The sequence below is a fragment of the Rhinopithecus bieti genome, unplaced genomic scaffold (assembly GCF_001698545.2).
Source record: "Rhinopithecus bieti isolate Rb0 unplaced genomic scaffold, ASM169854v2 scaffold_4101, whole genome shotgun sequence".
NCBI lineage: Eukaryota > Metazoa > Chordata > Mammalia > Primates > Cercopithecidae > Rhinopithecus > Rhinopithecus bieti.
This window is the reverse complement of record NW_016804458.1, coordinates 1,234,128-1,255,498: the sequence shown is the minus strand read 5'-3', so window position 1 is coordinate 1,255,498 and position 21,371 is coordinate 1,234,128. Positions and strand designations below refer to the sequence as shown.

Here is a 21,371-nt window from a genome sequence, read left to right as displayed (position 1 = left end):
TGGGACTACAGGTGCCCGCCACCAAGCCCGGCTAATTTTTTTGTATTTTTAGTAGAGACGGGGTTTCACCGGGTTAGCCAGGGTGGTCTCGATCTCCTGACCTCGTGATCCGCCCGCCTCAGCCTCCCAAAGTGCTGGGATTACAGGTATGAGCCACTACACCCGGCCAAGGACTAGTTATAAAAGAAGTGGTGGGGGTGAGGGAGGCCTGAGATGAAATTTGAAGAATATGTAGAATCTAGGTAAGTGGATAAGAGGTCTGGGGGCAGGGAAAGGAGAGCATTTAATTGTGAATCAGGAATTTCTCTACCTGTTTTAATTCTTCCACATAACATCAAAGAGATTTCACTTGCAGCTAGCATTTCAGTAATGTTTTCTTACCAATAATATAGTGACAAAAGCATTGACTATAAGAAATAGGAATGGGTCTCACAAAAAGATACAGCAAAACCCCCAAACTAAAACACAGTGCAGGCTATTTCTCCCATCTCTCCTTTTGCTTGGCACTCATGAGATGCTAGGTGTGGAAGTCAGCCAACTGAAAAAGAGAGGCAGCTGAAGAAGGTGGGGAGGCTGAAGCCAGTTAAATAGGATGGTCCATTCACAGACGGTGACGCTACAGTGCAAATAGGACTCTTTCAACTTGAGCAGGACCCCGTTACTTCACTGGAGTTAGAAAGCAAGGAGAGCGTAGACTTTATGAACTTTCTGTAAGACTGTTCTACCTCCACAGGATACAGAAGATGATGTGAAATTTGATCTGCAAGAAAACTGAGTCCATATTCACATATGTGTCAAATTTTCACTACATTTAGAAGTGTCTGTCATCAAGTACAGCACTGAATTGAAACTGAAAACAAGAGTCAAGAAAGAGCGAAGTCAGCCATCTTTATATTCCACAATAATCCTTTCCCTTTATGGTCTTATTTGTTTCTCCTCAGAAAAGACAAAAAGCTGAGCCATATAAACACCTGTGGGCTGGGGGTTGAGGGATAAATGAGGGGCAGAATGGAAGCAGAAGGAGCTGTTGGTCAGGTAGAAATCTTTCCAGATGTGCTGAAGGAAACACACTTCATGTTTGATGTAGGAGGTGCCACCATGCAAAACGTTTCAAGGAAGGATTTAAAGGATCCCATGATTTTCAGTATTCCAAGAATTTTCTGTCACCGAGGGCAATTTAATATGGGTCATCCATACTGAAAGAAAAACAAAAGATAATAAACTTAAGAGTTTAAAAATTGCAAAACTTGGAGTGTTAGTAGTAAAGGTAAATATTCATTAGAGATGAGAAGAGGAACAGGGAAATGCTTTCAGCTGGAAATCTCAGACAACAGGCCGGCCTTTAGGAACTTTTGAAGATGAACGAATGTAAGGAAACCCTAGAGGCAGCACTTCTCAGACTTTCATGTGCTGACCATTCAGAGATGGTGTTAAAAGGCAGACTCTGATTCAGTAGGTCTGAGTGGAGCCTGAGATTCTGCACCCGTAACAAGCTCTTTAGTGATGCTTATGCCACTGGCCCACAGACCACACTTGGAGAAACTTTTGTGGTACATACAGTCTTTGTCTCCAGATCTAATGAGTTTGAAGGACAGCGTAGATTGATTTTTTAAATTTATTTTTATTTTATTTTATTTTATTTTTGAGACGGAGTCTCACTCTATTGCCCAGTCTGAAGTGCAGTGGCGCGGTTTCAGCTCACTGCAACCACGGCCTCCTGGGTTCAAGCCATTCTTCCGCCTCAACTTCCTGAGTAGCTGGGACTACAGGCACGTGCCACCACACGCAGCTAATTTTTGTATTTTTAGTAGAGATGGGGTTTCACCATATTGGCCAGGCTAATGTCAAGCTCCTGACCTCATGATCTGCCGGCCATGGCCTCCCAAAGTGCTGGGAATGCAGGCGTGAGCCACTGCGCCCAGCCGTAGATTGATTTTGAGCAGTGGAAAGTCAAGACATTAGAAGGCATGCTTAAATGGAAAGTGAAATTGGAGAAAATTTAAACTCATGAAGTAGTGGCAGTTATAAACTCCTGATAAATTATATCCTGGGATATAATTTAATGAGATGGTAACACATTTAGTTTAAAGAAATAAGTGACACTTTTTTGGTGTGATACAACTCTACTTCTTAGAAAGGACAAGGAGAGAATGAAATGTGGTATGTCTTCATGGCACCTTTCAAAGGGAGAACCAGATTCTGAGGTGCTGGTCTCATGATGAACTGTCAGGGTAAACCACAGTTCAGCAGCTGCAAATGTGCTTGCGAAAATAGAGACAAAAAAGTGTTTCTGAAAGCAAAATTTCACATATGCCCTCCTCTGAGGTTGGCATCGTATCTTCCTGTGTATCTTGGGTGTAGCTTCTACCCTGCCAGAATTTAGACAGCAGAAACCAAATGAGGTGATAAACAGAGTCAGTTTGCAGAAGAGTCAAAATAACCCAGCAAGAAATGAAACCACAAATGCCCAAGGAATCATTCATTCACCACTCAAAAGCTAATAGAAATGAACACAAACTACTATGAAAATTAGCCCAAGAACAAAAAAAAAAAAAGGCTCACAGTGTTTAGTGTGATAGTATTCATCCTACCTTTGACTTGTTCTAAAAACATACTGAACTTCTTCTACCCCACCCTTCCTCAGTGCAATCACACAATGGTTTCAGTGTGAAAAAAAATCACATTACTGGAAAAGGAGGGTGTCTGGGACTTACCAGTCTAAGCTGGTAATCAAGGGTCTTGAGTTCTAAAAGCATATGTGTTAAGAGCATGATCCCTGGATCCAGATGAGTATGGATCTCAGCCTTGTCATTTGTTGTGACTTCAGGCTATTTTATTTCTCTGTGCCTGTTTCTTTATCAGTAATGAAGATGTTCATAGACCCTTCTCCCGCAGACTTAAAGGCATATTTCATTATTTAAGACATGAAAACCATTCATAATAGTGTACTACATGGAATTAATATTTGATAAAGGCTTATGATTATTATAACTCTGTCACTTGCTCAAGCCCTATAGAAAAGTTACTTGATTAGTTCAACTACAAATAGAGTTTGAATGTGATATCCACCAAGATCTTATCCAGACCTAAAATTCTGTGATTCTTATGAAATAATACAGCCTTAGTCAATAAATGAGAGCTGGGCAAATAATTCTTCTTTGCTAGGCCTTTCTAGACCATCTGGTGAAGCATTCAAGACTTATGTTGGTGAGGCCAGCCTTCCTTTCCAACTTCCACTCCACAACTCCTCAATAAGCCATGGGCTCAAGAAAGTTCTGCGCACTGGCTCCTGAACATGCTCTCATAGTCTCACTACCATACCACTGCTTACATCTTTTCCTTCCTACAGACTGCCTTCTTTTCCTGCTTTTCTCCATACACCTAAACCCTATCTATTCTTCAAAAGCAACCTCCTTTATAAGATTTTCTATAAACACCAAGCCAAATGACTTTTTCCTTCTGAAATATAGCACCCATTGGCCATTACCATGCTCTGCCTTGTATTTTTCTGATATTTTCTTTCTATATTCCTGTCTTAACTCCCCAGCTATGTAATAATTTTCCTGAAATCAGGGACCAGGCTTACTCCTCTTGGTATCTCAAGCAAGCTTAGCAGTTTCTGACACAAGAAAGTTCGATAAACAACTATTAATTGACTGGTTATAAAAAAAATCAGTGAACCATTAAACTTAATATAGCAATTAGCATGGTAATTAGCTTATTGCTAATATTCTTCCAGCCAGTATCTCTTCCTGTGCCTCAAGGACATCTTAAAAAAAAAAAAATCTAGTTGATCTGCTTCCATCTAGTGGCAATTAAAACAGGTGGTTCCGGTAGCCAGAAAACAGCTCTGGGTAGATTGTGCCAGAAAATACTTTCACTCAGTAGCTGTGAATTTGAAAGATATCTTCAAACCTTGTGGGTTTCCTGCCACAGACAGGGAGACCAGCCCAGAGAAAGAAGCCTTTCCTCATTAGACTCCATTTACACTACTAAAGAGAAGACAGAGTAATTAAAAAGAATAAAAAGAACCTCCACTGATCGCACATCCTCATCCAGTTACCCCTGCCCCACTTCGCCTTCACAGCCAAACATTTTAAAAGAGATGACTGCTTGTTCTGTCTCTACTTTCTCATCCTCAGTGATGCTCAATGCTTGGCCATCTGACCTCTGTCTTGATGTCTGCACTGCACATAGTCTCCCCACTGACACCCTTGTTGCATCCAGGGAATACTTACTGGTTCTCCTGGCAATGTTTGAAACTGTTCCCCTTTCTTTCTTTCCTTGGCATTCATTACCCCACACTCTTCCTCCTCTTCCTTCTCCCTGCCTGGCAACCTCTTCTCATTTCTCTTTCCCTTAGTTGACTTATTAGACAATGATGTTCCTCTGGCTCCCATCCTCTCTCACATGTCCTCTTCCATTCTCAGAGGACTCACAGCCTCCCTGGATGATCGTACCCACTCCTGAGATGGCAGTTACCTCCTGAAATGTGAGGGCCCCAAATCTCCTGCCCCAACATAGCCTCTGTGCTGTGGATAGGTCCAATGAACCACAGTGAATGAAGAGCAGACACCCAAAGCTCAGTACAAAACCGAACCCATGATCTTTACCTCCAAAACCTCTCATTCTTTTATGTTCCCTTCTCAGAAGTAAACAGTACTACCATCCGCCAGTTTCCAGGTGAGAAAGATGATAATTTGATTCTTCTCTCTTCCTTTTAGCCAATTAACAGACACATTCAGTTAATATCACCTTTTCCTATTTCATGAACCCATTCTTACTACTAGTTCCCTAGACAGGCACCATCAGTTTTAACCTAATAACTTCAAATGCCTCCAAAACAAGTCTCTTTGCATCCAGGCTCACTTGTCTCCCACACTTGCATACTGCTCTGCAGGGTGACCTTATAAGATGCTGGAGGCAAGGCTACTCACTGTTTAAACCCCTTTAGTGATATCCCAAAAGACCTCAAGATAAAACCCATATCACATGGCTTATAAATTACTTTATGATCTGGTTTCTGGTGCCTCATCTTTCCCCACTTTTTCCTTTGCATGCTAAGCAATGGCCCATACTAAGTTTGTGGTTGGTAGGATGGTTGCCCAAACCAGCACCCAATCCCTTCAGAAATCATCTCACTTCATTTCTAGCATTTTAAAGGGAGCTCAGTTGCCCAGCTGGGTACTGAATATGTCACCAAAGTCTTCCTTTCATAGTTTATTTTACTTACACTCTCCTTCCTAAGATTCCAGAGCAAGTCACTAAACCCTAGATACTGAGAAATATTTTGCCATCTTCATTTCTGCCAGGTGGGCCATCCACTTTCACAGTCTGCATTTCCTCCCACTGTGCTATTTCTCCAGTACAAGAAATTTGAGCTTCAAGACCAAACTGAAAAATACTTGCCTCCTTGGGGAAGCTATAGGTAGAATTCATGCTCCCTATCTTTCCCACACTTCTGGAGGGCAATGCCTATTAGAGCAATTGAAAGCAAATATTCAATTGAACAAGCATTTATACATTTCTCAATAAATGCTTGTTCAATTGAATATTTATTAAATAATATTTTTAGGGCCTCACGTTCAGCCAGAACAAGAAGAACATACCACAATGTTTTTAACCCTCAGAAAAAATTCTGAGATCATCAGAAAAATCTCCCTTTACATAAACTGCCCTTTTCTAATAGGGATTACTTGTTCATTCATTCATTCATTCATTCATTCATTCATTCATGCAGCTCCACTAGCACCAAAAAGCACAGGTCTCAAAGGAAGCTAGTAGATTTATCACTTTATCTGGTCATTTGGATGAGGACTCCAGGTAAATAAACTACTATGGCATTAATGTGTCTAGCTAGAGCAGGAATCAACTTAAGCAAGTAGAGAAGGAATCAGCAGATGTGGAAACTCCTCCCCACTAATAAAACTTACCTTTTCTTGGATTTCTTGCCTGCAAATAGAAAATAGAGAAATGGCATTAGCAAAAATTAGACAATTTAAAGTTTTTCCAATAAGGGAGAAGGAAGACTCCCACTCTCAAAACTGTCTCTTGAAGTATATTAGGTATTTGTTAGGTGGACCCTTTCTGTGTCAAAGGGGATTTGAGGAACTGGCTTAGTAAACAGTGGTAGACACTCATACAGAACAGACAAGTTGATGCAGATGCCTCTTGAGGTTCCATTCCATTCTCCATGCTACCCAAGAAGACAGAAGTGTAGGCTAAATTGCCTGGTGGTGAGACCCAATATGCCCATTCAAGTGTTTATCCCTTCCCAATCTGCCATCTCATCCTACCTGCAGATTCTTCCCTTGAGGGACAGCTGCTAATACTGTAAGACTATGTGCCATTACAGCTCACAGCATCATCTCTATGAGAATCCACAAGAGGATTTCACTTTTTGGTCTTGTTGATAGGAATTGCACAGCCTCATCTGAGTAACTAATGTGTTTTTATCTTACAAACACAAAGAGTATCACATGCCTCTCCTTTGACTGGCTGCAGGGAAACTCAGAGCTAGAACTGAGACCCTCTCCTACCAAGTGTATAGAACTTTGTGACATACATTTTTGTGCCATAACTTCACCCTTGGTTCCAAATGATTTTTGTACCCTAAGTTTAAATTTGGTTTTCTTTTACTTTTAATTAATTTTAATTTGCTATACTGAACACATTTTGCACTCACATTCTTTTTGAAAAAGGAAGAATATAATTAAGTAGATAACTTAAAAAAGAACTCTTTGAGCAGAAACAATCATTTGGGAGGCAATATATTTCAGTGGCTATAAACTGGCATTCTAGAATCATCTCACCCAGGTGCAAGCCCTATTTTGCCACCTGTAGTACAGTGTGTCTTTGAACAGCTACTTTCTTCTCTAAACTACAATTTCTTCATCTGTTAAAGAGGCATAATAATTGTATCATCCTCATTGGATTGATAAAATAAAATATATTCCAAGTATTTAGTTCAGGTGCTAGCACTTAGACAGTGCTCCATTACTGTTTTAATCCTTTAAAGTATTAAAGACTACTATTTGAAATTTTCTACTAAAATTCAGCCTGCTGATGACCAAGTGCACTTGAGCAGGGAGAATCAAATCTGAATTAATTTCAGATTCTGTTTAACTTCGCATAAATCTTTTTTTTTTTTTAAGGGACAATGAACCTAACAGCAATAGATGAGTAAGAATCTGTTCCTACTGAGAGAGTTTCATTTTGAAGAAAAGGGAACTAAGGGGGCATGTGTTCAGTTTCATGCCCAGGTCTAACCCTGTGTGTTGGTTCTGGTGGGAAATTCTTCCAACCGAGGAAAAAAACAGTTCATGAATCTGAAGACCAGTGCTTTTAGAAGATGTATCTGGGTTAGAGTCTAATCTCTAACTCTGGGTCCTGCTGATATGGGATTTTCGAGATTTGGCCTAAAACATCATTGCCTTGGTTTCCTCATTTACCAAACAGGGCCAATGGTAGTGAGTAATCAGAGAATGATAATGCCAGGAGCAAAAAATATGTCTAGATGAGCCCATGCACAAGGACACATGTTTCCGGAGCCCTTCCTTATTCCTTTCCTAAAAGAAAGGAGCGAAAGTCTGGGTACTAAGACTACTAGGGCACGGGACAAAGTGCTAGAGTCAGAAGATTCATTTGAGGACAGAAGAATAGGGATGAAAACTTCAGTCACTTAATTGGCTTCCATACTCTAAATAGTTACCTGTGCCCTTTTTCTAGTTATTAGAACCCAAAGAGTCTATAAATTCTCTCTCTCTCTCTGTGTATATATACATACACACACACCCCTAAACACACACACCCCTAAACACACACATACAGATTTATGACTTTTTACTTTTATCCTTGTAAATGCCATGAACTATATTTTGTCTTAGATTTAGCCTGGGAATGTAGCCATTATTTCTACCTTTGTCTCTGTAGGAAAAATATTCTTCATGTCTTAAAGGACCAACCTACAACCAAAATCTTTGGAAAGCAGAATCATTTGTAAGTTGGTGATAATGGAAGATGTTTTACAAATGAAGCTTTTTTTTTTTTTTTTTTTTTGAGACAGGACCTCACTCTGTTGCCCAGGCTGGATTGCAGTGGTGCTATCATGGCTTATTGCAGCCTTGACCTCTTGGGTTCAAGTGATCCTCCCACCTCAGTCTCCTGGGTAGCTGGGACTACATGTGCATGCTACCATGCCTGACTAATTTTTTATATTTTTGTAGAGATGTGGTTTTGCCATGTTGCCCGGGCTGGTCTTGAACTCGTGGGCTCAGGTAATCCTTCTGCCTCAGTCTCTAAAAGTGCTGGGATTACAGGTGAGAGCCATGGTGCCTGGCCCACAGATGAAGACTATTTCATATTACCTTAAAGATACCCTGAACTTCCTACCAAGCCAGCGATCTTTTGGGGCTTCTGTTTTCTTTGTTGGCATAACTACAACTAGCCTAACTGCCCGTTATCTGTTTCCTGTTTGCCCCACACTGATTCCCACAGCAGTTTTCAAGTTATCGGTTTGAGATCTTGTACAGAAATGACTCCAAGGTAAAACATTTAAAAACAACCCCACTGAGTTTTGTACCCTTGCTTATAAAACAGCGTTAGCCAGCTAACCCCTCACTACATACAAGTGATTTTGATTCTATTCTTTTGATTCTACAAACACTTACTAAAATATTTTAGAATTCTGAAATAAATAGCTTCCTTATTACGGTGACTTATAGCCCCAAAGTCCTTAAAATTATTTAGATAATAGCCACCTTATCCCAGAGGGCAGTGTGTAATAACCCACCCTGTTCTCTACCCATCAGTTCTGCCATCATCACCCAAGGTAGGAAGAAAGACAGGATGATTAGGGTCAGGCTTTGAAGTCTCAGTGGAAAGAATAATCAGTGGTTGGAGAAAACTGTCATTCTTCTTTTGCCTTAATGCAGTACTTGGCACTTATACTTAGTACTGTATAGTACTTAGTACTGTATAATACTGTAAGATAGTGAGAGTCAATCAGCACAAAATTTCTAACAGCAAGGGCAGAGACATTTTAACTGCTCAGTGCTCTCAGATTATACATAGCTAATGAAGTTCTTGCATACCAACAATCCCCACCCCCCCACATTTTGTCTTTCTGGATTGGTTAGAAAACTTACCTAGCACCCACTATTCTCAAATTTAAATGAAAGATAAGATCAGAGTGGCACACAATTAGGGACTGACAAATAATATTTTTGTAATTGCCAGTGTAAATGGACAGGGGGCAACCTTTACATACCATATTCAGTGAACAGAATACATACTAATTAATTTGATGGAAGGAAAATTAAAATGACAACTGACCCCATAGAAAGGCAACACAGAGCAGTTGGTTAGCAATTGTTTTGAGATCATCCCTGAACTTGAAACAAGTATATCTTTTTTTTTTTTTTTTGGAGATGAAGTCTCGCTCTGTCGCCCAGGCTGGGGTGCAATGGCGCAGTCTCGGCTCACTGCAACCTCCACCTCCCGGGTTCAAGCGATTCTTCTGTCTCAGCCTTCCAAGTAGCTGGGATTACAGGTGCCCACCACCACGCCTGGCTAATTTTGTATTTTAGTAGAGATGGGGTTTCACCATGTTGGCCAGGCTGGTCTTGAACTGCTGAACTTGTGATCCTCCCGCCTTGGCCTCCCAAAGTTCTGGGATTACAGGTGTGAGTCACCGCATCTGGCCAAAACAGGTATATCTTAAAAGCTGCCCAATGTCCATGAATGTTACAGCCTTGAATGGTTCTTCCAGGTGAGTTTGGCCAAATGTGGCACCATGCATCCAAGGCCTGCTGCAGGCTGGTGGGTTGCTCACACTTTAAGGCTGAGACACACTCATGCCTTAAGGTAAAGGGAGTGATAATCTGGGCAGCAGATGTTAACTTCTCAAGGCAGTCCTCCTTCTGTTTTCCTGTCCAGTGACAGATGGAGGGAAAGCATATATGGTGCATTTGGTTAGAGCTGTGGCCTTGGTAAATACATACTTGGGAGAACACATGGGAATTTCTCCCAGGGTTAATGCAATGCCCATGTGTTGGGAACCAGGTGACTCTTGAAGAGGTCAGGTATTTGGAAGCAGTGCCTTGAAACCTTAGGGGACATTAGACCCACTTCCTAGTGGAATTGTACCATTGAAATCCAAGGCATGTAGGCTCTTAGAGGACAGAGATTGTGTGTTATCTTTTCAGAATTAATTAAGAGCAGGCCAGGTGTGGTGGCTCACACCTGTAATCCCAGCCCTTTGGGAGACTGAGGCAGGAAGATCATGAGGTCAGGAGACTAAGACCACTCTGGCTAACACAGTGAAACCCCGTCTCTACTAAACATACAAAAAATTAGCTGGGCATGGTGGCATGCTCCTGTAGTCCCAGCTACTCGGGAGGATAGGAGAATAGATTGAACCTAGGAGGCGGAGGTTGCAGTGAGCTGAGATTGTGCCACTGCACTCCAGCCTGGTGACGGAGTGAGGCTCCATCTCAAAAAAAAAAAAAAAAAAAAAAAAAAAAAAAAAAAAAAAAAAAATTTTTCTTTTTTTTTTTAAACCAAGACAACTCCCTTTAGAAAAAAAAAAAAAAAAAAAAAAAAAAAAAGAATATTTCACTTACTTGTTATCAGCCTAGCAAGCTACCTTGAAGATAATAGACATTTTTAAAGTTTATGAGATGAAAAGCAAAAATCAGCCAACCTGTTTTAATGAAGGTGTGTCCTGCTGATTTACATGCCTCCAGGGACTGATGGCTCTAGAATGTAAAGTTTGGCATCCTGCTTCTGTTGAATCTATTACACTTAATTTCCTGTGGGTTTCTTTTTTTTTTTCTTTTTTCACTTTAAAGTTGTATTCTTTTCATATGAAGTTAAACTTACATACCTTTTTTTAATCTCCTTGCCAGCCAGATGATAAATGCCAACCCAGAGAATGCAGTAACCATGACTGCCACTGGAATGAAGAGGGGATTATAATCACCCTCCTTAATCATTGAGAAACTTCTGTCCAATTCTGAAAGAGAAATCAGTAAGGCACATAGCATGAGACCACCAGCATTATTTCTTTAGTCCATCTCATGATATTTGACTTTTTTCCTCCTTACATCTCCCAGTAGTAGCCCATTTGATGCCATCTGACAGATGAGGAAACTGGCATGGGAAGGCCTATAATGAGTACAGCATAGGCAAAGACTGGACCAGCCTTGCTAGTCTAATGCCTACAGACTGTCAATGCCCAGATTTGTGGTTCATAGAGTTCCTGGTAATGCACCTAAAAATGTTGGCAAGAATGGTCATCATTGTATTTAGCTCCATGGACTTGTTCAATGATTGGAACTCTGAAACACAGAGAAGAGCCAGAAGCCTAATACAACTTCAGGAAAAATAAAAGCCAGTGATCTGAACTGGATAATTCATCAGTCAAAGGAAATCATTAATGCTTTTACTTTAAAGCAGTTGTGCAAAAGTCAGCACTTGTTTTTTACATGCCAAGGACCTGCACTAATCTCTTTCCAATGCAGTAGCGCTACCACTTCCCTCTACTTCCTTCACGAATAAGTAAAAGGGCATGTTTAGAGATACTCTTGTAAGTGTAAACTAAGTTCATTTGGGAGCCTCTGTTTAAAAATACCGATTCTATCCTTAGTTCTTCCCATTACTTTGATGAACCTTTTCAAGGTGCTTTGATCTCCACACACAAATATATGATGGAGAGAGGGCTCAAGTTCCCAGGAGCTCCAGACAGAGGGTACCTGTTGGCTTGGTGAAGATGAGGAGGAAATGAACACTAGCTAGGCCTTAAAGGTAAATGTCTCTGATAGGCCAAATATACAGTCCTCTGCTAAAGGCCTCCTTGCCTCTCTCTGCTCATCCGCTCTACTCCGTGGCCCTGGGCACACAGCACACGGAGATCAGCATTTCTGACAGCTTCTGCAGATCCTACCATTTAAAGACTTTTGTCATCTATGTAGATAGTCTCAGGAGCAGACGTGGGTAGCTATTCTTTCATGTGCTAACTTAACATGCATTTGCTTTAGCACCTATTGCCAAGCACTGTGTCAGGTGGAGGGTATACAAAGATGAAGAAGACATGACATATACAGACAGATTTGGGGGGCATTAACTTAGTGATAATTCAGGAGTAGCCATTATTTGTGGAAGTAGGTGGTCATTAGTTACCTTTTAGAGGCATTTAAATGGGCTAACAGAGATGTTAGATTGTAGTAGAACAGAAGAATAGATAAAAAGTAAATCAATGAGTCCAGATTTTAAGAGTTAAGAAGGCAAGAGGTGAGAATGAAAAAAAGAAATGATTGTCATTAAAGGAGGAGGCAAGACCAACCAAAGATTTTACAGTGACTTAAGTATACAAATTTATTTCTAGGTCACATATACTTAGCAAAACAAAATGTAAATGTTTATGTATGTCTTTCTTCGTATCTGCTCATCCATCAGCTCCATCTTTAAGTCTTCAGTTTTCCAGGACAAGCTTACTCACTTTGACATATTGGATTAGGATTTGACCAGATTCCAGACGACTCACAAATGGTTTTCTTCTCCCCGATTAACTCAGTTCCTTCTGAGCAGCTGAAGGTACATGCAGAGGTAAAGCTGAAGCTGGCCAGGGGGTGACTACAGTTCATGATCCCCAAATCTGGTGCTGATAGAGGCTCACACTGAATCACTTCAATGAAAAGAAAAAAAAAAAAAAAAAGACAAAACAGTGTTTCTGAGTAGAGACCCTCCCTTGAGCAAAGGATTTTTAGCCAAAGCTGCGTGATTACATTACTTGTGATATTGCTTCCAGGCTTTATTTTCTTGAGAATGATGGAGGGTGGTAAATGAGAGATGAAGGCAAGGAAGCATTGAAAGCCCATGGGGAGAGGAGTGGCTACTCCAGGCTGCTGCCCTCACTAAGGTGACCCTCAACTTCTGCTGGAAGTACCATGCCACATGGCCTGTGCATCAAGGGCTCTTATGGGGTATTCTCAGAGAATCTCTGCCTTTTCACCTGTTCTGATAGCTACCCAAGCGTTTTGAAAAACATCCCAATTCACTGAAGCAAGTCCAAGTTCTGTAAAATTCCAGTAGGTGGGTTGATAGTTTTATGATTTCAATAAGGGATTTTGATAGCACTTCTAAGAATGAAACTACTTAAACTAATGCGTCAAGAGCATACTTGTAGAAAATTTAACCAAAACTTCACAAGTTCAGATGACATTGGTTTTCTCCCATATCCAGATAAAGTTGGCAGTTAAAATGAAGAAAAAAAAAAAAACCTACCATATTTCAAACTTAAAAGATCAAGAGACTGTGTTTTGTTTTCAGTTGTTATTCTCCTAAAAGTTTATGCACGAGGAAAAATAAAAGGTGTTAAGAATAAGCCAAATAAAAAAACCAAGAAAGACCTCCACTACCCTGAGAAGGAAATTGGTTGGTGTTAAGTAGGACACCACATAAAACAGGTATTATTGAGATGAGAAGAACCAAATTTAACTGAGCTTCAGCAAGACGTTATTTATGCAATGGCAATGAGAAAACTAAAAAGCATAATAATAACCATGCTGTATTGCTATAAATCATGTTACATACTGGGCAGTGGCTTCAGGGGTATTTGGTTTTACTTTTGTTTGGGAGGTTTTCAAAAAAATTTAGTAAGAATAAATCCTTTGAAAAACATCACAGTAGGTTAAACTAAGTTAGGTTAAATTAGACTCCTCAGTTTGACTTCTCAGCAAACTTCTACTAAATATTCTGACTGTAAGCCCAGGATCGCCATGACACAGGCTCTAGTCTGAAGTTACTCACCTTGACAGGTTGGTTCTGGAGATGACCAGTTTCCAAATGGTCCACAAGTGGTTTCTTCAATCCCAGTTAAGTTTGTTCCCTCAGAGCAGTTGAAGGCACACTGTGAGCTGAAGCTGAAGTCTCCCAAAGGGTGAGTACAGTCCATGGTACCCAGCTTTGGGGGCTCCAAAGGCTCACACTGAATCACTTCAACAGGGAAAGAAACAGTATGGGGAAGAGTTAAGAGGACCTGATGCCTGGATTTGAATCCTAGCTCTGCCACTTGATAACCATGCGCCTTTAAACAAGGTTACTTGAACCCTCCAACTTCAGTTTCTTCATCTATATAAGAAGAATAATGAAATTGTGTTATCGTTATCAAATTGGTATGGAAACTAAATGTAATTCAATTGGCATAAGTCAGGGACCTTAGAACAAAGCCTGACTCATAAGAAATTCTAATTAAACATTAGCTAGTCTTCATATCATTATCTTCAGCATTATCTGGAGGAAGAATCCTTAAATCCAAATAGGTGTAACTGGGAATGACCAGCTTAGTTGGGAAATAACTATCACATCAGAGCCCCTGAGTCTACTAGAGTATTGGGAGCAAGACGTTCAGAGAGAGAGGGGGTCTCCATAATAAGCCTTCTCTGCAAGGAGAGAATATAAAAGTCTAGGAAGCATTTTGACCTCAATTCTGTCTTCATCTGTTCTAGCTCAGTTCCAGAATTTTAACTCTTTCGATTTTGACAACCTCTCCAGAAACTATACCTATTTCCCTGTTCTGACTGGTGGTACGATAGGTAAATTTAAGACTTGGGAATTAAAGTCTTCACTTTTTAGACCCTGCCATGCCATTTAGTAAACAGTACAAGTTTCATGTCTTGTTCCTCATCTGTCAAATTTAAGCCATTATTGCTACCCTGCTCTAGAGACTTCAATGAAGAATGGACTCAAGGAATCAGAAGAATTTTTGTATTTGGAAACTATATGAGATGAGATTAGGGAGAAAGATGGGAACTAAGAGAAAATGTTATTATCTCTTTTCATTGATTTAATGATTATCTATTATACATCAAGCATTACTCTGGGGCTTGAAGAGCTTAGATTTCACCCTCTAGGATAAAATGGTAGGTAGAAATTAATGGGTGGATTGTCATGTATGCGTGATGTGTTTTAATTGCTTTTAATTGATCAGTCTGCCTGTAGTATGAATAATATATTTGAGGGGAGCTCATTTAAAATTGTGGAACTCATCTAATAAGCTATTGCAAGAATCTAGGAAAAGGATAATGAGGGCAATGGTAGTAGAGTTGACAAGTGGAAGACAAATTAGAAAAACACGAAGTTGTAAAAATTGGTAGAATGTTACCCTGCATAAATGTTAGGGGAGTTAAGAGAGTCTCATACCAGGGTGCCCATGTACATGGTGATTCCATATACTGAGATAAGAAATACAGAAAGGAAAGCTGACTGGGAACAAATGGTTTTATAGTCTTTTAAACATCCCAAAGGACATCCTTAGCATATTTGAGTTCAGAGCTGGAGATAGGCTTATTGGTCCAAAGATCACGTAGATTTGTGAGTCCGCAAAAGTCAATAAGTTTGACCAAAGGACACATGTAGATTAGAGTCGGAAGAGCAATATACAAAAGATGAAAGCTGAGAAATGATAATAGTTTATGGTCCTGCTCATGAAGGATCCCAGGAGAATTGATCACAGGTAGAAAGAGAATGAGGAAAGACTGATATGACAGAAACCAACACACAAAAAAGTAAAGTGTTAAAAATTGGTGAAATAGACATACCAGTAATCAAAAACCAGTAAAAGGGCATACCAATAACATAAGGGTTAAAAAATACAGTTCAAAAATGGGGCGAGGGTAAAGTATTAGGAAGGAATGATAGCCCAGGGATCAAGTGAAATGAGTTAGATCTATAGATCTATTTCAGTTGGTTGACATTAACATTTATTTGGGTTTTAATTCTTTATTCTTTACAAACATTGCTTTTTTAAAAAATTAAATTGTCTAGTTTAATTCAGGCTTGCAAGCAAGTGCCTGATATATACCAGGCATTCTGTGAATCCCAAAGATGCAATGATAAATAGGACACTTACTGATCTCAAGAAGCTTTCAGCACCAGAGGAGATGGACAAGTGAACAGATGACTTCAACGTAGGTGGGAGAAATGAGGAAGAAATATGTGGAGCTATCAGAACTAAGAAACTTCCTAGAAGAAATTTTCTTTGAACTATGTTTTAAAGATGACATGTTTGTTGGCCATGTGCAAAATGAGAGAGAAGGCCACGAACAAAGTCAGTGTGCTACAGAGTACATGTGTTAACTGTGGAGAACTGCAAGAAGGAAAGGAACTACTAGAAGGAAAAAGCAAGATTAACTTCTGGGTAACTCAGCCTCCTAATGATAAATGGCATAGTTTCTTCCAGACCTTAGAGTTCTAATTAACCTAACAAGCTCATTAGATTGTGAGCTTCTTGAGAGCAGGGACCTACCATGCTAATTCCTTATTATAACCCTGACAGCTTTTATTCCAACGCTGTGCTCCTTGTGGCACTCAAAAAGACTTGTTGAGAAGTGAATTGAAACTTCACGCTGACTTATGAAATATTTACGGAAAGGTAACAATATTGTGAAAGCAGAGCTTTATGATCAAAACTTCCCATTTCTCAGAATGGCTAGTATCATTTTGTTCCAACCAGCTTCCATCATAAGCTATAATGATTCCTGTGACTTTACCTAAGAAGAAGCAAAGAAAGGAAAGAGACTTACCAAACTGACACTGGGGCCCATAGTACCCCACATCACAGTTGCAGGTGTAATTATTGATGATTTCTACACATTCTCCATGGCCACTGCATGACCAGGGCTGGCAAGAAGCTTTAAGGAGGTCAGAAAAAAATATTTTAATGTGATTACATTTTAGTACTCAAAGTCATTTCTTTAGACATAGATAACCTTTTGTCTGAGATGATTTAAATAATCAGGAAAGGTTTATTTGTAAATTCATAGCATAAAAATCATATGCTAAAACTTTTACTTACAAAATACACTAAGCATATAGCCATAGTCATTTATTTGCTTTTGGAATGAAACTACCAATACTAATATTCTTTAACACTTATGAGAAACTTAGTGGCATACCTTGAAACTCTTGAAATTACTTGTTTTAATGAGTGAGAAGGTTAAATGATGACCTGACCTCAGTCATTTCTGCAAGCAATTATTTCTTGGCAATCCCTTTCTTTATAGAAATCACAAAGATTAAAAAGTCCAAATTTGCTAAAACAGTAGAGTCCAATTTACAAGAGACCAAATTAACTACGGTTCACTATTAAAACATCACTTGGAAAATCCCAGCTATTTTGGAATTGTAAAAGATTTTATAGAAATATTCATACACCAAAGATAGTGCAATTTTTATATAAAATTCTATAAGGTTAGACCAAGAAGGAAGCATGCGGCACCACACTCTTTACTTCACAATGTGAAAACTGAGGTGGTGTGAGCCTGAGTTTCCAACTGGCCCAGCTGTCAGCTTCTCCTCCCCTGCCTTATTATCAAAGGCACTGACTGTCTAATTCTTCCTCTGTACTTCCTACGTACACCTATCATTTTGATGTCACTTTATTTAGGGGTATAGCTTTTGTGCACAGGGATATATCTTGTACACCAAAAATTCTTAGAAGTGACATGATGCAAGATTATATAGAGGGCTAGATGTATTTTAGAATGAACCGGCAGCTGTTCTCATCCTCCAACCTTTCCATGGGGTAAATCTGATTATTCTCTTCACCGTGGTCCTTCCTGAGTCTGAGGTAGCATAGCCGTCTTGTCACTCCCTACCTGTGTAACAGAGGGCTGCCTTTGGTTTGTGGCAGGCGTCATCATTCCATTTGCCCGCATCTTTCTTTCTCTTGATATAGATCTCCACGCAGTCCTCCTTGTTTTTCTTGTTGTTGGGCTCCCCATCTCCCCAGTTCTCTGCTTCTTGGGTGAGAGATTTGTTGGTTCCCACCCATGTCCATATGCCTCCTATCTTCCGGATTCCTATCCAGTAGTAAGAAGGACTGAAAGGCAGAGTCTTCTCCAGATACTCAATTTCTGCCTTGTTTTGTATGGCAACTAAATCTGTGTAATTCTCTCGGCAGAATCTTCTAGCCTTTTGCCAGTTCATGGGATTTTCAGAATAATGGTAAGTCCAGCAGTCGGTTCCATGATGTGCCAGGAAATCTGCAAGATATCAGTGTGACCTATGCAGACTTACATAATGTTACAGCTAAAAAGTACCTAGCACTGCTCCAGGCTGAACCAGATACTTAGAGATGAGGAAACAGAGCCTAAGAGTGTGTGTGACCATCTCAGGATCACAGAATAGTTGTTTGCAGATTTGAAGTAGAACCTAGGCCTTCTGGCTTGAATATAAAATGCTTTTACCTAAGGTTCTATTTTAAACAAATTTAGTGGCTTTCTAGGTTTATTTTCTTATTATTTTTTTTCTCAAAATTATTTCAGGTGAAATTTAACCAACATATTTTAGACATTCATATTCCTTTTTCTTTGTAGCTGTTAATGATTTACAACTAATTACAGTGTAATATCATATAACTATATAATTTACAATATACTTTTTAAATCCTGGAATAATTTCTTGAAGGCCAACGCATGTATACCTATGGGAGAAGGATAATAAGGACAGGAAAAACAGTGACATACTTTTAAGTAATCTCTTTTATATAAAAAATATTTTATTTTTACCATAGGAAGAACTGCTTCTGGGAAAGCCCAATATACCACTCAACTCTTAGATGTCTAACTGTATAATTTTAAAAAAGAACAATTTACAAAACCAAATGATACAGGGATTATGAAATTGATTAGATCATGTTCTATACACAGACTGAACTGATGATGTTTAATAAACATGTGGACCCATCAAATATGAGGGCTTTAAAGATATCTAATTAAACACATAATTACACAATGACTTCATAATAATATATGACATTCTAAGCGTGGTATGATCTACGTGCATCACTATTTAATACAGTAAAGAAACAGATATAATTGATGGTAAAGAGCATCATAAAATAAACATTTTGAACAGAGTTTTGAATGAGCATTCCACTAGAATGCAAGTTCTAAGAGGGAAAAAACGGTCATGTCCACTGCTGTAATCTTAGTGCCTAGCATAAATTTCACACATTGTAGGGACTCAGATAATACCTGTTGTATGACAAGAGCACTAAGTTTCCATGTGACACAGTGCAGACATGGTATAAGAAATGTGTGAAGGGGAGAGTTAGCATGTTTGCTTGGCTAGAGCTGAAAATCCAGGCTAGGGAGTAAGAAGACATTAGTTTACTTAGGAAATGAAAAACCAAGTTCAAAGCTATTTCTGGAGAGTCTTCAAGAATCAGATACAAAATTTGTCGCCACAATGGGAGAAGGACCAAAAAATGATAAGGCCCCATCCCTTAATGAGCTCATATTGTAACTGTAGAAGTGACATTAATGTACACTGAATTATGAATAAAAAATAGAAAATGAGGTGCTAAATATTTGGTACAGATAGAAAGTGCCTTAACAGAAATTTCTTAATTAACATTATTCCTTTATAAGTGAAGGATTTGTGGGGTTATTGGGATTTGAACCCTACAGCATGGGCTATTATAGGTTAAAAATAGTGTTCAGGAGTTTCTGGGGAAGAACTAAAGGTAAGAAGAAAAGAAATGTTCATAGAAGGGATAGAACTAACAGCTCTCTGAAATAATTTCCCCTTAGACTATGTATAACCAGTGGATATTTAAGAAAAATGAATATAAGTAAAATAGACTTAGCGATATATAAATATCATAACATACCACAGCAGAGCATTGTCCACCCCCACAACTTGAAGATGTTCCATAAGTCCCTCTGGGTGCTCTGACATTTCCGTGGAAATATCTGCAAATGAAATACAAAATTGTATTTAGATTTATACGTTTAAACCACACATTTACAGCCTTTGAGGTGGTGCTTACAGCTTTCTTAATATTCAAAATAAAACACATATGTCTACTAACCCTGTCTGAGGTAACAGGTTTCTCAGACATAGATGAAAAAGTACTTCAAATTTACATCAGAACTGATGCATAGTTTTGTTTTGTTCTGTTTTATTTTCACGCTGTAGTCTCAAGTTGCTAATCAGTACTGCCCTGAATTTTTTCTGTGGTTCAGTAATTTTTGTACCTGCTTTTCTGCTGAGCTATTAGATAAAACTATTTAATATTTAGTATGTATATTGTTTAAAGTATTGTTGGTGCTTAATTAACTATTGATGCTTATATTTAATGTTATAGCCTCACTCTTGATCATAATGGGTCAATGCCTCAAATACCTAAAAAAAATTTAGATCGCTAGATACCAGGAAAGAAAAATATTTCTTTTTTTAATAAAAAGAAATACCTTTTTGAGCAACTGAAATGACAAAGTCACAGATTTCCTGCGTACCTTAGAATACACCTAACGTAAATGATGAGTTGATGGGTGCAGCATGCCAGCATGGCACATGTGTACATACGTAACAAACCTGCACGTTGTGCACATGTACCCTAGAACTTAAAGTATAATTTAAAAAAAATTCTATCTTCTGAAGCACATCACTTCTCAGGTAGACACAGTGTTTATTGCAAAAGATCTGATTTCTTCAAGAGTCTCCCCAGAGACAAAGTCAAGAAGAGGAAATCAGCTTATCTGAGAAGAAAGATTTCAGGATCACTTTTTTTGAGGATCTGAGAAAATTTTTAGTTTCTATATTTTTTAAAACCAGAATTGAAATGGGGGTGCTTCCTATCCTTGCCACCTGCCTCTACAACCCCAGGAATTTCTATCTGAGCATCTAAAAGTCTTTTAGGCTGAAAGGCTCACCATGGCTTTGCTTGGTCTTTCTCTAGTTCTTCTGCAGCCCATTGAGCCTCTTGACTTAGCAAAATGGATCTCAGGTCCTTGCCCAAGGGGAGTGTGCTGTGATGCAGGGAGACTGCGCTGAATGTCAACAGAAAGCCTTGCTTTCTTTCATTTCTCTAACCCAGTCTCACATCCTCCTCCTCCCCTTTTCCCTCCCCTTCCTCCTCCACTTCTCTTTCCTCTTTCCCCACCCCTTTCCTAGACTGGCCTCTATTGCCTCCCACTGAGAAAAAAATGAACTGCTGATCGGAAAAGTAATGTCACTAGATTCTCTCTTCCTTCCCTCCTGTTTTTCTATCCTTCCTTCCATTCTCCTGTGCACCTTTCTTCCCCTCCTCCTTTTCTTTCTTTTTCTCTTTCTCCTCCTCCTTCCCTCATTGTTGTTGTTGTTCTTTTTCCTCTTCTTTATCCTCCTCCTCCTCTTCTTCTACTTGTTCTTGTTTTTGTTTGGTTCTTGTTCTCTTCTTCCTCCTTCTTCTCTCTCTCTTCCTCCTCCTCCTTCTTTTCCACCACCCTCCTCTATCTTTTTTATAAACGCTAAGCTAACTCTTGGCTACCTGTAGTAAATGGCCCTTGGAAATTGCAAATACTATAAATCAAAACTGCGTTTCA

At 39.3% G+C, this 21,371-nt stretch overlaps 1 protein-coding gene across 1 annotated transcript; it reads right to left on the bottom strand.

Annotated features, from left to right (window-relative positions):
• Positions 1-790: 790 nt before the first annotated feature.
• SELL (selectin L) lies at positions 791-20,925 on the bottom strand. The gene is made up of 9 exons (XM_017868442.1): positions 20,721-20,925; positions 19,676-19,757; positions 17,658-18,044; positions 16,584-16,691; positions 13,810-13,995; positions 12,500-12,685; positions 10,886-11,014; positions 5,934-5,952; positions 791-1,196 (listed from the first exon to the last, which is right to left on the bottom strand). The coding sequence occupies exons 1-9, from the start codon at positions 20,760-20,762 to the stop codon at positions 1,178-1,180; spliced, it is 1,158 nt and encodes a 385-aa protein (XP_017723931.1). The 5' UTR covers positions 20,763-20,925; the 3' UTR covers positions 791-1,177.
• Between the last annotated feature and the right edge of the window lie 446 nt (positions 20,926-21,371).

What these genes read in the sequence shown, in the direction of transcription:
- SELL (XM_017868442.1), bottom strand. Translation starts at nt 20,762, where the DNA reads ATGGGCTGCAGAAGAACTAGAGAAAGACCAAGCAAAGCCATG. An exon ending in TGGGCCCCAGTGTCAGTTTG is followed by an intron (nt 13,996 to 16,583) that starts GTAAGTCTCTTT and finishes TCCCTGTTGAAG; the next exon opens with TGATTCAGTGTGAGCCTTTG. An exon ending in TCCAGAACCAACCTGTCAAG is followed by an intron (nt 12,686 to 13,809) that starts GTGAGTAACTTC and finishes TTTTCATTGAAG; the next exon opens with TGATTCAGTGTGAGCCTCTA.